An 18,043-nucleotide genomic window follows, 5' to 3' on the forward strand; every position below is an offset into this window, starting at 1 on the left:
TATATATTTATTTATTTATTTATTTATTTATTTATTTATTTATTTATTTTTAATAATAAAAAATATTCACCTTTTAAATTCCCATTTTTTGGCTAACTCATGTAACCAGTTTCCTGTGTAGCAAGTACATTTGCTAATGTACCTCTCTGCAGGTAAAGCCATTGGGGTCATACAACCCTTCAAGCCTTAGTTCTACACCTTGTCCACAGGGTGTAGAACTTTCAAAAAAAATTTTTTGTTATTTTTTGTTATGAAATGGTACAGAATCTTTTTCTGAGGGTAATAAAACAAAAAAGTACGAAATTTTATGGAAAATTGACAAAATTACACTTTTGAATTTTACTGCATCACTGATATTTACAGATTGGCGATTTTGCCCACTTTGACTCCTATTTTAGGCCAATTACATTATTCCAGTTGACCAAGTTCTCAACTATTTCTCTAGTATCACTTTTATTTTATCAATTGAGCACAACAAACTGCCCAGTCAACTATTTCAACTAACCTAATAAAGTGATCAGAAATTGGTAATTTGACCAATTTCACACAAAGTTCAAAATATTCCATTTTGAAAATAGGGGTCCAGAATAAACAATGCAGGCATTCCTGGCACTAAAATAACATTTCTTCTGTTTATTAGTTATGTTTTCAGGCTTTACAAATGAATTCCATTTTATTTTTTATTCACATGAATTTTTATTCACACCAATAGAAGAGTTACTGTAATGCAATAGTGTAATAATTGTATAAATAATATCAGCACTTTCGTGAACGTATATTAGACCTGCCAGCTGATGTGTATTGGACGCGTGACATTATTTGTTTACTCTTGAACATCGGCAAAAGTTGAGCATTTCCGCCACTTTAAGCTCAATTTCAAGCTATTTTCAGTAGTAAAACCAATTAAATTCATCAATATTTCTGTAATATATCTTCCATTCTATCAAATGAGATCAAGAAACAGTGAATGCAACCTTAAAAACCATACGAAAATACACCGCAAAGTTGGTTTTAACCCTTTCAGGATCCATCCCGTAGATCTACGGCTTTACGTTCAGGATCCAAACCGTTGATCTACGTCATGAGCTCAGCTCACTCTGATAAACTGTGAGTGGTAAATTTGGGCCTAGATATGAGAGAATACATCTATGTGGTATGTGTGCACCACATAAAACAAATCTTGCAGCACACTGTGTATAATGAGAGAAAAAAAAAATGAGACCATGATTTTTTATTAAAACAGCGACTTTGCAGTGTTTTTTCGTATGTTTTTTATAGTTGTATTTGTGATTTCTATTCTCATTTGATAGTATGGAAGATATTTTACAGAAATAGAAATAATTTTGATTGGTGTTAGCCCTGGAAATGGCTTGAAACTGAGCTCAAAGTGGCGGAAATGTTAAATTTTTGCCGATGTTCAAGAGTAAACAAACGACCTCACACGTCTAATACACGCCAGCTGGTGGGTCTAATATACATTCACAAATATGGTGATGATATTTATACAATTATTACAATATTCCATAACAGTAAATCTTCTATTTTTTGGTGTGAATAAAAATTCATTATGTGAATAAAAAATCAAAATGGAATTTATTTGTAAAGCCTCAAAACATAACTAATGAACAGAGGAAATGTTAGTTTAGTGCCAGGAATACCTACATTGTTTATTCTGGACCCTATTTTGAAATTGGAATATTTTGAACTTTGTGTTAAATTGGCCAAATTACCAATTTCTGGTCACTTTATTTTGTAGTTGAAACAGTTGACTTGGCGATTTCTTGTGCTCAATCGATAGAATAGAAGTGATACTAGTGAAATAGCTAAGAATTTGGTCGACTGGAATAATGTAATTGGCCTAAAATGGTAGTCAAAGTCGGCAAAATCGCCGATTCGTAAATATCGCTGACACATCAAAATTCACGAGAGCATAATTTCGTCAATTTTTCATCAAATTTCGTACTTTTTGTTTTATTACCTTCACAAAAAGATTCTCTACCATTTCATAAGAAAAAATGAAAATTTTTTTTTTTTTGAAAATTCTTGGACACTGGGGCACCACTTCAGATTTTGGCCTTGGACCCTGAAAGGGTTAATCCAAAATCATGGTCAGTTTTTTTCATTATGTACTGCATGCTGCAGGATTTGTTTTATATGGTGCACACGTACCACATAGGTCCATTCTCTCATATCTAGGCCCAAATTTACCGCTCACAGCTTATCTGAGTGAGCTGAGCTCATGGCATAGAACTGTGGCTTGGACCCTGGCTTCAAAGCTGTAGAACTATGGGACGGACCCTCAAAGGGTTAAGGCACGTCCTCTGATGAGCATCACTTTGCAGATTTGTTACCAAAAATCATGACAGAACAGTTCTTATACCATAGGGCCTTGGGTATCTTTGCTTACACCTGTTTCTTTCTTCCCTTAGCAGTAGTAACTAGGTTCCTGGGTGTTAGTCAACTGTTGTGGGTTGAATCCAGGGGGTGGTAGTATACCCTAGATAGGACTGAACTCTCAAATAAGCAGAGTTAGAATAATATAATGTTAGAGTACGCCAACAGCATGTGCAGATTATGCCATCTTAAAGAACAAAATGGCACAAGTGTGATGAAATATCAGTGACACAAATAACCTGCACATAGGAGAATGAAACTTAAGATGACATTTTGATATGACTTTGACCACAGTGGCGTAATAATGAAATACCAAGTAATCCTTAAGTGGAGTGCTTTGGAACTGCTGAAGGGCTCTTGATTCAAAGAACTAGGGCAACTCCTTCCTCAGACCAAACCTAAATACCTCCCTATTATTATTTCCATGGCATCACTTAAGTTTTAAATTGTATATTTTCTTATTGTATATGGAAAAGCTCATAGTTATGCAGTGCATTTCAGGCAGATTTAAGATTAAACATGCAGTAATCTGTTTATGAAAAGGTATATTACACAGATACAGGAGGGCCCTGCATGTATTACATAGATACAGGAGGGCCCCACATATATTACATAGATACAGGAGGGCCCCACATATATTACATAGATACAGGAGGGCCCCACATATATTATATAGATACAGGAGGGCCCCACATATATAGATACAGGAGGGCCCCATATATATTACCTAGATACAGGAGGGCCCCACATATATTACATAGATACAGGAGGGCCCCACATATATTACATAGATACAGGAGGGCCCCACATATATTACATAGGTACAGGAGGGCCCCACATATATTACATAGGTACAGGAGGGCCCCACATATATTACATAGATACAGGAGGGCCCCACATATATTACATAGATACAAGAGGGCCCCACATATACAGCACCTCTTTACAGTGTGCACATTTTCATTGACTTTCAATTCAGTCATTGTTCATTATGTTCACTTTTCTGCCATTTTTGCACAACAGTTGCATAAGGGAAGAGTGAGCGACACCATATTTTAAGGTAAATATTGTATGTACTCTGTATTTATTTTACTTTTCTTTCATACCTAGCTGTATTAAGCATGTTATCAGGCATTGTAGAATTAAAGTAAAAGGACACAAGTGCAACTAATGTGACATTTATTGTGGCAACGTTTCGCTCTCCAGGAGCTTTATCAAGCCATTACCAATGGCTTGATAAAGCTCCTGGAGAGCGAAACGTTGCCACAATAAATGTCACATTAGTTGCACTTGTGTCCTTTTACTTTACATATTGTCGGTAATTCTACCAACTTTATTACACTATTGTAGAATTAGTTGATAATGAAAACGCCTCTCTTTTCCACCCGCTGGTGATTTTTGCTTAGCGTATGGGGTCAGGACCCTAGGAGTGGTACCAACGGGGTCCTCCTCTACAATAATATAACCTTATGAAAAATATATGTTACATAGATATAATAATATAACCTCATTTCTTCCTCCTTTGTTGTTATTCAGACCTTTATTTGGTAGTTATTTTTATTTCCTGACTTACTATTCCTCTCCGCCTTTGTCATAAATCTGTTAACTTTGTTTTATAAATTACAGAGGATGTTGCAGACGACATGATTACTCTCAGCGTGTCTAGTGGCGTAGTGTCAAAATTGACAGCACTGGTCGGTGTGGATCAGGAGGGAAATCAAATTGAACAAAGTCACCTTAAAGATATTCATACATTTATGAATGCAAATCTGGTAATTATGAAGGGTTAAAGTGACTAATTCCTTCAGGTCAACAGTTTATAAAACAGTTGGTAGTATATTTTTTTGATGCTCTTGAAGTGAAAACCTTTCTAATATTTTGTTTCTCTTGAAGCTTTATAAGTGAAAATCCTTCTAATATATATGATTTTTTGTGCAAAATACCACATAAATAACTGGGGAGGAACCTTACGCAATGTCCAACAGAGTACGACCAGTATATAAGGCACACATGTTGTATTAGTGACTTTCTTTCGTGCCTGACAATGTGTTATTACATGTAAACTACATTGTGTACTGATAAAAGAAATATTTTTTTTTTTTTTTTTAGCAAATCAGCCATCTCCCACCAAGGCAGGGTAACCCAAAAAGAAAGGAAATCCCAAAAAAAGAAATTACTTTCATCATCATTCAATACTTTCAACTCATACATAATCACTGTCTTTGCAGAAGGACTCAGATACGACAGTTTAGAAGTCCCTCTAAACTGCCAATATCCCAAACACCTCTTTTAACCCTTTGGGGGTCGACAGGTCCTCTCAGAGACTTGTTCTCAGGGTCACCAAATTTCAAAAAAAAAAAATTATTTTTTCTTATGAAAAGATAGAGAATCTTTTCCCGATCATAATGACACCAAAAGTATGAAATTTGATGGAAAACTTACGGAATTATGCTCTCGTGAAGTTAGTGGTCTCGACGATGTTTACGCATTGGCAATTTTGCCCACTTTGAGCCCTATTTTCAGCCAATTCCAATGTACTAGTTGACAAAAATCATAACTATTTCGCTAAAACTCCATTTTTTTTTCTATCGAATGAGTACAAGAAACCACCCATTTACCGATTTCAACTATCCAATAAAGTGGTCAGAATTTAGCAATTTTGCCAATTTCACACAAATTTCAAAAGATGGCAATTTCTAAATAGGGTCCAGAATAAACAAGAAAGACATTCCTGGCACTAAAATAACAAGTTCTCTGTTCATTAGTCACATCCCCAGTCCCCTCTTATATTTCTTTGGCTTTCCACTTTGAATTTTTATTCTTACAAAAAAAATAAGATTTACTGTTATGCAGACTACTGCATTAGTGTAGAAATGGTATAAATAATATCAGCGCACTTTTGAAAGAATATTAGACTCACAAGTTGACGTGTATTGGATGCTTGGCATGATTTGTTTACTTTTGAACTTTGGTAAAAATCGAACATTTCTGCTACTTTAAGCTCAATTTCAAGGCGCTTTTCATTGTAAAACCAGTCAAAATCATCTCAATTTTTGTAATATGTCTTCCATTCTATAAAATGAGACCAAGAAAACTATAATACAACAATAAATACCCTACGAAAATACAGTGCAAAGTCGCTGTTTTAATCCAAAAACCCGGTCAAAGTTATTTTTTTCTCATTATGCACTGTGTGCTGCAGGATTTTTCTTATACTGCGCACACTGACCACATAGACCCATTCTTACATATGTAGGCCTACCAGCTTTCTCTCACTAGATTTGAGGGCGCTAGAATTTAGGTGTACTAGTACGTCAAAAACCCTGGGTCGTAAGACGTACTAGTACGTCAGAAACCCCCAAAGGGTTAAAGTGCAGGCATTGTACTTCCCATTTCCAGGACTCAAGTCCAGCTAACTGGTTTCCCTAAATTCTTTCACTAAATATTACCCTGCTCACACTCCAACAACACGTCAAGTCCTAAAAACCAGTTGTCTCCATTCACTCCTATCTACCACACTCACACATGCTTGCTGTAAGTCCAAGCCCCTCGCACACAAAACCTCCTTTACCCCTTCCCTCCAACCTTTCCTAGGTCGACCCCTACGCCGCTTTCCCTCCACTACAGATTTATACACTCTCAAAGTCATTCTTTTTTGTTCCCTCCTCTCTACATGTCCGAACCACCTCAACAACCCCTCCTCAGCCCTCTGGATAATAGTTTAGGTAATCACGCACCTCTTCCTAATTTCCAAACTACAAATTCTCTGCATTATATTCACACCACACATTGGTCTTAGACATGACATCTCCTCTGCCTCCAGCATTCTCCTTGTTGCAACATTCATCACCCATGTTTCACACCCATATTAGAGCAATGATATAACTATACTCTCATACATTTCTCTCTTTGCTTCCATGGACAAAGTTCTTTATCTCCACAGACTCCTCAGTGCACCACTCCCCTTTTTCCCATCACTAATTCTATGATTCACCTCATCTTTCATAGACCCATCTGCTGACACGTCCACTCCGAATTATCTGAACTCATTCACCTCCTCCATGGTCTCTCCCTCTAATCTGATATACAATTTTTCATTACCTATATTTTTTGTTATCCTCATTACCTTACTCTTTCCCATATTCACTTTAAATTTTCTTCTTTTACATATCCTATTAAACTCATCCACCAACCTCTGCAACTTCTCTTCAGAATCTCCCAGCAGCACATTGTCATCTGCAAAGAGTAACTGTGACAACTCCCACCTTGTGTTAGATTCTTTATCTTTTAACCCCCACACCTCTGGCCTATAGCTGGGCTCTGGGAGTAGAAAAACTCTCGGAACTCATCAGAGGTGTACCAAAGGTATTTCCTATAAAAGAACCCCAGGCAAAGATAAAACAGATGAAATAAGAATAGTCTAGAGCATAGTACGTACAGGGTAAATAGTGCATTTTGAGGTACAGTAGTCCCCGCCAAATTCGCGGGGGTTACTTTTCAAGACCACCTGTGAATTCTGGACGCGGTTAAAAAAAAATGCCTGTAAATGCCTATTTTTTTAGTTTAAACTCTAAATATGCCTCCAAAACACTTTAATTTAATTTCAAGCTTGGGTTCATGCATCACCCTTAAAAAAAAAACAAAGAAAGTAAAGATAAACCCGTATACAGTACTGTACTGCTATGTCTCCTGCAGTGCTAGAATGTAAAATACAGTGGACCCCCGGTTAACGATATTTTTTCACTCCAGAAGTATGTTCAGGTGCCAGTACTGACCGAATTTGTTCCCATAAGGAATATTGTGAAGTAGATTAGTCCATTTCAGACCCCCAAACATACACATACAAATGCACTTACATAAATACACTTACATAATTGGTCGCATTCGGAGGTAATCGTTATGCGGGGGTCCACTGTACCGATGTTTCCTCCATATTTACTGTTCATGCAAGCTCATTTTCTTTGGTATAGTGTAATTTATTCAACCCTGTTTTCTTTGGTATACATACAGTAAATATATGGTAATAATTTAGTTTAGCAAAAAGTAAAGTTAAATTTTGCCAAATTTACATTAATATTTATGTTACAAGACTATTAAATTATATTTTTCTTAATAATTAGCATTAAAGCATATAAAAAATTATATATTGCCACGAAAAAAGCCAAAAGAATTCTTTGAATTTATGGGGATTTCCGCGAACAATTAATAGTTAGGCTCTAAGGAGAAATCCACGAATTACTGAAGCCGCGAATTTGCGGTTCCCAATTCATGGGGGTCCACTGTACATTGTAATGTATCATAGATAGGATACATTGTTGATATAAAGATGTTGGAGTATAAAATACACATGGTTTGAAGGATGCATAACAAGTACACAGATATGTTTTTCAACAGTTCAGTTATATTATTTTACAGGGCACCTCTTGGGGAACTGCACGCTCTGCAATGTATACTCCAGCTTGTGCTCAAATGATGTCTAGTCCTCCTCCAAGAGGGTGTCGGGTAAGTAACTACATCTGATTAGACAAGGCATGAAAAATCATTGAGGCATCTAAGGTTTACAAAGTACAGGTTTCCTCTCATTTTATGCGGATTCACACTGTGTGATTTCGCTTATGTGTGGCGACCCTATTTGCTTTATGCAGTCAAAATATGTCTTATGCAATTGGGAGCGAGTGGGATGTGGTCGCTGTGTTCAGTGTGTGCATCGCTTTGTGTGAGGCATTGTGGGAGTGATGCCACACATCACTGCAACTACAGTCTCGCTTTGTCCATGGTAGTGCTCACGTCTCAGCGTCTTTCTAATGTATTTTTTAGGTGTTTGCCATTACAATCATCATAGCTTCTCAGCCTCGTACCAAGTTGTCATCCAGCTCTGTTTGATTCACAGAAGAAACACAAAAGGTCTTCCTTAACAGTGAAGACTGTGAATTGTTGCAGTGCCTGAGAGGGGCACCGATTTGAGTAGTAATGATCATGATAGTGGCAACTTGTTTGACTTCATGGCCATTGATGATGATGCAAGTGATAGTGATAAATATTTGTCTGTGGAGCATCAATTTACACTTCAGCACATGCTGTCTGGTAACATTCCTAGCTGTCTCAAAGGGCCCTGGTAAATCACTAGAGAGAACACCAACCAGTGAGAGTGATTATGGTGGTGCTTTAATTGGCATGGATAAATAACCAAAAATAACCATTTACAAAGTCACACTATGACTTTGTAAATGGTCCAAGTTGGACCGAAACGTCGTCATAAGCTCCTCTCTTCTATGTACGGGTTATTTGTGTATGGCATGGAGAGTTAACCATGGGCAGTGCCAGTCAGGCATGTTGTACCAGCTATTAAGACAAAGATGCTCACACAGCATTTTATATACACAGGTGTAGTCTTGTGGTTTGTGTACCTGTTTGTAAGTGAGTCAGTGATAACCAATTAGCAATGTAGGGACGAGCAAAAGACAGCAGAGAAAAACTTCCTAAATATATTTTCTTTCACTAAAGATATATGCAGTATGTACAGTACAGTAGAACCTTGGTTTTCATGATTAATCCGTTCCAGAGAGTCTGGCGAAAACCGAAAATGACGAAAGTCGAAACAATATTTCCCATAAGAAATAATGTAAATCCAATTAATCTGTTCCAGACATCCAAAAGTATTAACAAATACATTTTATAGAGAATAACTATAGTTTTACTTACTGAAAACAATGAGAAATAAATATAAAGCACTAATGAAATGGATAAATGAACATTTAAATCACTTTTACTTTTATTGAAGACTTTTGGTGGCATATGGAAAACAGCGAGGAGGGGAGAGAGAGGCTAGTTTATTGTTTGGAGACAGGACAAAATGCTTCAATATGATGCTAGTATCAACTCTATGGCTTATTTATGTATCACAATTCATCTGATATGACATAAACAATATTAATAAGTAGAAACATGATATATACTCTAGGATGAATAAAATATGTCATTACGTATGTGACGAGTGGTGGTGTTAGCGGCGGCAGTGGCCACCACCACTAGTCACACTGAAAAAATGCACATAATTTATAAATGAGAAATATTTATACTTACCTTGGAGGAGATGCTGGTAGAGGTTTAGGGTGGAAGATACTCCAGGCAGCGTATGTTGTCAGTGGCCCTATATACTTGCAACAACTTTGGAGGAGTTAGTTTCGTGTTGTCCTTTTTCTATCACTTAATCGCTTAACTTACTTGCTACACTGTTAATGCTATACTTTATCGCTGGCTGGAGCTGAAGACTTTTTCGACTTCTGCTGCTTTAGTATTGTACATATTGTAGAATCATTGAATCACTGAAGAAGGCACATTCTCCCCTCTCTCTCCCCTCTCTCTCCCCTCTCTCTCCCCTCTCTCTCCCCTCTCTCTCCTCTCTCTCTCCCCTCTCTCTCCCCTCCACTTTGGTATGTACTTTGCTACGAGTTCTTTCTTGAATTCTATAGTGTTTCTCACTTTCTTTACCAAAGGGCTGGCACTCGGAGCTTTCTTTGGCCCCATGGTGGCTTATTTAGCAGCCACACACAATAAACAAGCACAAAAAACAATAGAGTATTATGAAATGTTTCGTATGAATGTGCAGGGTAATGTTCACTTGCCAAGAAACAATGTCACACTGACTCGGAATGCGTGTGTGGGAGGCTTTACCTGCATGTAGCAGGTGGACACATTTGGTATGTCCATCGAAATCCAAGGCGATCAACGAGAACAGAGACAATATTTTGACAAAAAAGTCAGCAATAACCGAAAATGATGAAATCAGAGGCAAACGAAAACAGAGGTTCCACTGTATATGTATATTATCTTCAGAGAGTATGTATAATGAGACAATTTACAAGCAAAGATATGGATGAACTGTTTTCATTCAGACTTGGAGGTAAGTCTACCAATTATGCACCTGACCTTGCTTCACAAAGTTGGTGGGGTTTCCCATGATTGGCTGGAGGAACCGAGCAGTTGACATAGCAGTGGGGCCTCTCCTGCTATACTCTTAACTGCTGGTTTACTGGTCAGGAGGGCATGCCTGTATAGGTGTATGACATGTCGAATAAATTGTAATGTACTCTTCACATGCCACACAGCACCAGCACCACCCCTGAAAGGAAGCCAAGTCCCATACCCAACACCCCCACCATGACCATGACCACTGGCTGTGTCAACCTCACACACAGAACTACCACCACCATTAGCACTACAACCACCATAACCAGTCACACACACACAACATTTATAATAACATTACCAGTGCCAGTCGTATATGTGTACATTTATAAGAAGAGTAGAAAACTGATGCAAATGGAAGTGCGTGTATACATGTGTATAAACAAGCTTATACGTATAAACGATTATACTGGTGCAACAATTATGCTTAATAATAAGGCATAACCAAACAGATATTGGCCATCAAATTAAAGTTCTTACCTTCACACTGCCATAAAATTTAAAAACTACAACTAAACAGCAACATCAAAAAACAGAGGTGTTAATGTTGCAGTTTTAATAACTGTAGTGTAAGCATGCCTCTGGAAATACAGTGGAATGAATGATGATGAAAGTTTTTCTTTTTTGGGCCACTCTGCCTTGGTGGGAAGCAGCCAATGTGTTAATAAAGAAAAATATTTCAATGTGGGAGACGGCCAACTTGTTGAAAAAAAAAAATTCAATGTGTACCATAGACTTGATTATTTTCATCACTGTGTCAATTACCCTCAGCTTCATGACTTCATAACTCCACCAGTATCTACCTGATTTCTATTCTATTTTATTACCATTGGAAAATTGAGCTCTTCACTTTCAAAAATTTTTTTTTTTTGAAAAATTGTGACACAGAAGCGACTTTTAACCCTTTCAATGTCTCTTATGCGCATGTACTTTACATGTATCACCACTAACCCTTTCACTGTCTCCCATGTAGATCTACATTATTGATGCCACTGTCTCCCATGTAGACCTACAGTATCAGTGCATACCTTTTCACTGTCTCCCATATAGATCTACATTATCGGCACCAGTGTCACGCACATAGATCTACATTTTAAACATAGTGTCCTCAGATATGCTGTGAATGGTAAACTTTGGTCTAGACTTGAGAGAATGGGTCTAAATGTTTTTTTTATGGTTTTATTGACTGTTTCTTGGTATCAATTGATAGAATGGAAGACATAAAAGTGACATAGAAATAATTTTGGTTGGCTTCAGATTTTTTCTGTTATTAATATACTGTACTGATACATAGTATGTGAATACTTAGTGATGCATTCTGTCCAACTTTCCTGAACAGTATTATCCAGACTCCACCAACTATTGTGTCAACAGTACTACTTGTGTAGTTCAGTAAATCCTCGACTTAAGAACACACTGAAAATCTTCTGTATTGTGTATTAATGTCATTATTATATCATTATTGTGTATAATATCATTATTATGTGCAATACATAAGGTCCCCAATGCATTCATAAGTTGAAGTCTTCCTGTATTATGAATTTTATACATAATTCAGGAGGTCCCCAATGTGTTTGTAAGCCAAGGACTTACTGTGTATGCTTATACATAGACTTCCTAGCAACATTATGGTAAGGGGCCCCGGCAAGCCTTACGTCATGTGACTACCCCCACATGTAGAACTCGACTAGGCATAGTGGGGAGCAGATGCAAACAAGCTGGGCTCTTCCACAATTGCCGAATGCAGCCTCTTCTCACTTAACGACAGAATTCCATTCCTAAGATCACACTGGTAAACGAATTCGTCGCTAAGTGAGGAACATACTATAATGGTCGTTGGTTTGTGTCAACCATCTTTGATAATGTTTTAATGTCACCTTTGCACCATTTATAACATTTCTGGTATATTTTTAAATGTTTATACACCAGTGTACTGTATATTGTAATAAACAGAATAGAGGAAATCAGCTCTAATATACATTGTACCCCGAGTTTCGAAATTTCTTCGTTCCAGAAGGCTGTTCAAGCCCGTCGTAAGTCTGAGTCGTTGGTAAACAAGTACATCACTAAGTGAGGAGAGGCTGTATACATTTCCAGAACAGTCTACAGTGTATTCCTGCTACCTTCACTCCATCCATGAACATACAACACTTGTACAATAAACAGATGAGTCTCTGCTCAATATAGATCAAGTAAACAAGAGACTATACTCTTTCCTAATTTCATGTGATATATCTACTAGACTTCTTTATAGACCCTAGGAAAGCTTTCAATACAGTAGACCACAACAACCTGCATCTTAAACTAGAACATCATGGTATCAGAGGTTATGCACTTGCATATATAAAGTCCTACCTTAACAACAGACATCAATATGTCTCCATCAAGGGCATAACCTTGTCAACTTGACCTGTTGACATTGGGGTGCCCCAAGGCAGTGTTCTCAGTCCTCTGCTTTTCTTCATAGATATCATTAATCTTCCAAATGCATCTCATCAACTTAAACCTGTTCTGTTTGCAGACAACACCACTATTGTCATCTACCCAAATCTGAACTCACTCAATAACACTTAATGAAGAGCTCATAAAGATATCTACCTGGATAATTACCAATAATCACGCACTTTTTTCTTTTTATAACACGCTGGCTATTTCCCACCAAGGAAGGATGACCCTAGAAAGAGGAAACATTTTCATCATCACTCACCTCATCACTATCTTGCCAGAGGTGAACCTACACTACAGTGAGTGCCAGCACTATACTTCCCACCTCCAGGACTCAAGTCCAGCTAGCCAGTTTCCCTTCATAAATGTTACATTGTTCACACTCCAACACCACGTCAAGTCATAAAAACCATTTGCCTCCACTCTCTCCTAACGTGTTCATGCATGCTTCCTGGAAATCTAAGCCCCTAGCACACAAAATCTCCTTTACCCCCTTCCTCCAACCTTTCCTAGGATGACCCCTTCCCTCCACTACAGATTTATATGCTCTCCAAATCACTCTATTTCATTCCATCCTTTCTTAATGTTTGAGCCACCTCATCTCTTACTGTCTTATGTGCAGTAGTCTCCCCATAACCACAGGAAATATGCTCCAAAACCTACCATGCATACCTGAAACTGTGGATGGTAGTGAACTCCATATATATGTCATTTTTGTTTACATACATACCTATGTAAAAGTTTAATTGATAAATTACACACAATAAGTGGAAAATTATCACTTTTGCACTGATTGGAAGCACTTCACAGCTTCCCTTAGACTTTGAAAAACTGCCACCATTACTACTTTTGTGCTTTGGTGTTATTATTAAGCAAAGTTAAGGATTATTTTTGGGCCATTGTAAGCCATGGATAACTAAAACCACAGAAACCGAATCCATGGATACAGGGATTCTACTGGACATACATGTCAAATACTATCTCCTCACACTCTGTAATAATGCAGGTAGGTTGGTAGACAGCAACCGCCAAGGGAGGTACTACCGTCCTGCCAAGTGAGTGTAAAACGGAAGCCTGTAATTGTTTTACATGATTGCTGGTGTTTTTTTTTTTTTGTCTCATGAACATGCAAGATTTCACGTGTCTTGCTACTTCTACTTACAACTAGGTCACACGACACATGCATGTACATGGTTATGTATACACACTCATCTGAGTTTTCTTTGGTTTTATCTTAGTAGTTCTTGTTCTTATTACTTTTCCTTTCATATCCATGGGGAAGTGGCATAAGAATCTTTCCTCCGTAAGCCATGTGTGTTGTAAAAGTCGACTAAACTTTCTCGTATAGCTTACTAAAAAGAAAGAAGAAAACTGTGAAAGTGGGATGTTTGAATGTATGTGGATGTTGTGCAAATGATAAGAAAGAGATGAATGTGGATGTTATGAATGAAAAGAAGCTGGATGTCCTGGCTTTAAGTGAAACAAAACTGAAGGGGGTTGGAGAGTTTCAGTGGGGAGAAATAAATGGGATTAGGTCAGGGGTTTCTAATAGAGTTAGAGCTAAGGGAGGAATAGCAATAATGTTTAAGGATAAGTTATGGCAGGATAAGAGGGAATATAGAAGTATAAATTCAAGGATTATGTGGAGTAAGATAAGGGTTGGATGTGAAAAGTGGGTTATAGTAAGTGTTTATGCACCTGGAGAAGAGAGAAGTGTAGAGAGAGATAGAGGTTTTGGGAAATGTTGAGTGAATGTGTGGGGAGTTTTGAACCAAGTGAGAAAGTACTTGTGGTTGGGGATCTCAGTGCTAAAGTGGGTAAAAATGTTGTGGAGGGAATAATAGGTAAATTTGGGGTGCTAGGGGTAAATGAAAATGGGAAACCTTTAATTGAACTATGTGTAGAAAGAGGTTTGGTAATAAGTAATACATATTTTATGAAAAAGAGGGTAAGTGAGTATACAGGGTATGATACAGCACTTAATGAAAGTAGTTTGTTAGATAATGTATTTGTGGATAAAAGGTTGATGGGTAGGCTTCAGGAGGTACATGTTTATAGAGGGGCAGTGGATATATCGGATCATTATTTAGTTGTAGCTACAGTTAGAGTAAGAGGTAGGTGGGAGAAAAGGAAAAGAGCAACAGAAAGTAAGAGATAGATGAAAGTTTATAAACTAAGGGAGGAGGAAATTAGGGTGAGATACAAGCAACTATTGGTAGCAAGGTGGGCTAATGCAAGTGTGGGTAGTAGGGAGGGGTTGAAGTGGGATGGGATAGCTTTAAAAATGCAGTATTAGAATGTGGGGCAGAAGTTTGTGGCTATAAGAGGGTGAGTGCAGAAGGAAAGAGGAGTGATTGGTGGAAGATGAAGTAAAGGGTGTGACGAAAGAGAAAAAAGTAGCTTATGAGAAGTTTTTACGAAGCAGAAGTGATATAAGAAGGGCAGAGTATATGGAGAGTAAAAGAAAGGTGAAGAGAGTGGTGAGAGTGTAAAAGGAGAGCAAGTGATAGAGTGGGAGAGGCATTGTCAAAAAATTTTGTGGAGAATAAGAAAAAAATTTGGAGAAAGATAAACAAGTTAAGAAAGCTTTGGGAATGAATGGATTTGTCAGTTAAAAACAGAGTTGGGGAGTTAGTAGATGGGGACCTGGAGGTATTGGGTAGATGGTGGGAATATTTTGAGGAACTTTTAAATTTTATTTATTATTATCACACTGGCCGATTCCCACCAAGGCAGGGTGGCCCGAAAAAGAAAAACTTTCACCATCATTCACTCCATCACTGTCTTGCCAGAAGGGTGCTTTACACTACAGTTTTTAAACTGCAACATTAACACCCCTCCTTCAGAGTGCAGGCACTGTACTTCCCATCTCCAGGACTCAAGTCCGGCCTGCCGGTTTCCCTGAATCCCTTCATAAATGTTACTTTGCTCACACTCCAACAGCACGTCAAGTATTAAAAACCATTTGTCTCCATTCACTCCTATCAAACACGCTCACGCATGCCTGCTGGAAGTCCAAGCCCCTCGCACACAAAACCTCCTTTACCCCCTCCCTCCAACCCTTCCTAGGCCGACCCCTACCCCGCCTTCCTTCCACTACAGACTGATACACTCTTGAAGTTATTCTGTTTCGCTCCATTCTCTCTACATGTCCGAACCACCTCAACAACCCTTCCTCAGCCCTCTGGACAACAGTTTTGGTAATCCCGCACCTCCTCCTAACTTCCAAACTACGAATTCTCTGCATTATATTCACACCACACATTGCCCTCAGACATGACATCTCCACTGCCTCCAGCCTTCTCCTCGCTGCAACATTCATCACCCATGCTTCACACCCATATAAGAGCGTTGGTAAAACTATACTCTCATACATTCCCCTCTTTGCCTCCAAGGACAAAGTTCTCTGTCTCCACAGACTCCTAAGTGCACCACTCACTCTTTTTCCCTCATCAATTCTATGATTCACCTCATCTTTCATAGACCCATCCGCTGACACGTCCACTCCCAAATATCTGAATACGTTCACCTCCTCCATACTCTCTCCCTCCAATCTGATATTCAATCTTTCATCACCTAATCTTTTTGTTATCCTCATAACCTTACTCTTTCCTGTATTCACCTTTAATTTTCTTCTTTTGCACACCCTACCAAATTCATCCACCAATCTCTGCAGCTTCTCTTCAGAATCTCCCAAGAGCACAGTGTCATCAGCAAAGAGCAGCTGTGACAACTCCCACCCTGTGTGTGATTCTTTATCTTTTAACTCCACGCCTCTTGCCAAGACCCTCGCATTTACTTCTCTTACAACCCCATCTATAAATATATTAAACAACCACGGTGACATCACACATCCTTGTCTAAGGCCTACTTTTACTGGGAAAAAATTTCCCTCTTTTCTACATACTCTAACTTGAGCCTCACTATCCTCGTAAAAACTCTTCACTGCTTTCAGTAACCTGCCTCCTACACCATACACTTGCAACATCTGCCACATTGCCCCCCTATCCACCCTGTCATACGCCTTTTCCAAATCCATAAATGCCACAAAGACCTCTTTAGCCTTATCTAAATACTGTTCACTTATATGTTTCACTGTAAACACCTGGTCCACACACCCCCTACCTTTCCTAAAGCCTCCTTGTTCATCTGCTATCCTATTCTCCGTCTTACTCTTAATTCTTTCAATTATAACTCTACCATACACTTTACCAGGTACACTCAACAGACTTATCCCCCTATAATTTTTGCACTCTCTTTTATCCCCTTTGCCTTTATACAAAGGAACTATGCATGCTCTCTGCCAATCCCTAGGTACCTTACCCTCTTCCATACATTTATTAAATAATTGCACCAACCACTCCAAAACTATATCCCCACCTGCTTTTAACATTTCTATCTTTATCCCATCAATCCCGGCTGCCTTACCCCCTTTCATTTTACCTACTGCCTCACGAACTTCCCCCACACTCACAACTGGCTCTTCCTCACTCCTACAAGATGTTATTCCTCCTTGCCCTATACACGAAATCACAGCTTCCCTATCTTCATCAACATTTAACAATTCCTCAAAATATTCCCTCCATCTTCCCAATACCTCTAACTCTCCATTTAATAACTCTCCTCTCCTATTTTTAACTGACAAATCCATTTGTTCTCTAGGCTTCCTTAACTTGTTAATCTCACTCCAAAACTTTTTCTTATTTTCAACAAAATTTGTTGATAACAGCTCACCCACTCTCTCATTTGCTCTCTTTTTACATTGCTTCACCACTCTCTTAACCTCTCTCTTTTTCTCCATATACTCTTCCCTCCTTGCATCACTTCTACTTTGTAAAAACTTCTCATATGCTAACTTTTTCTCCCTTACTACTCTCTTTACATCATCATTCCACCAATCGCTCCTCTTCCCTCCTGCACCCACTTTCCTGTAACCACAAACTTCTGCTGAACACTCTAACACTACATTTTTAAACCTACCCCATTCCTCTTCGACCCCATTGCCTATGCTCTCATTAGCCCATCTATCCTCCAATAGCTGTTTATATCTTACCCTAACTGCCTCCTCTTTTAGTTTATAAACCTTCACCTCTCTCTTCCCTGATGCTTCTATTCTCCTTGTATCCCATCTACCTTTTACTCTCAGTGTAGCTACAACTAGAAAGTGATCTGATATATCTGTGGCCCCTCGATAAACATGTACATCCTGAAGTCTACTCAACAGTCTTTTATCTAC

The 18,043-nt window shown here is 38.3% G+C and overlaps 1 protein-coding gene across 3 annotated transcripts in view; it reads left to right on the top strand.

Annotated features, from left to right (window-relative positions):
• LOC128698456 (von Willebrand factor A domain-containing protein 5A) overlaps positions 1 to 18,043 on the top strand; it is a 102,333-nt gene that overhangs the window by 61,575 nt on the left and 22,715 nt on the right. For 2 of the 3 annotated variants that reach the window (XM_070103998.1, XM_070103999.1), the window contains exons 14-15: positions 4,021 to 4,166; positions 7,810 to 7,896. In XM_070103998.1, coding sequence (XP_069960099.1) covers positions 4,021 to 4,166; positions 7,810 to 7,896 — 233 coding nt within the window. The remainder of the gene's footprint in view (positions 1 to 4,020; positions 4,167 to 7,809; positions 7,897 to 18,043) is intronic. The other variant, XM_070104000.1, reaches the window with a different exon arrangement.

The sequence above is a fragment of the Cherax quadricarinatus genome, chromosome 88 (assembly GCF_038502225.1).
Source record: "Cherax quadricarinatus isolate ZL_2023a chromosome 88, ASM3850222v1, whole genome shotgun sequence".
Classification (NCBI taxonomy): domain Eukaryota; kingdom Metazoa; phylum Arthropoda; class Malacostraca; order Decapoda; family Parastacidae; genus Cherax; species Cherax quadricarinatus.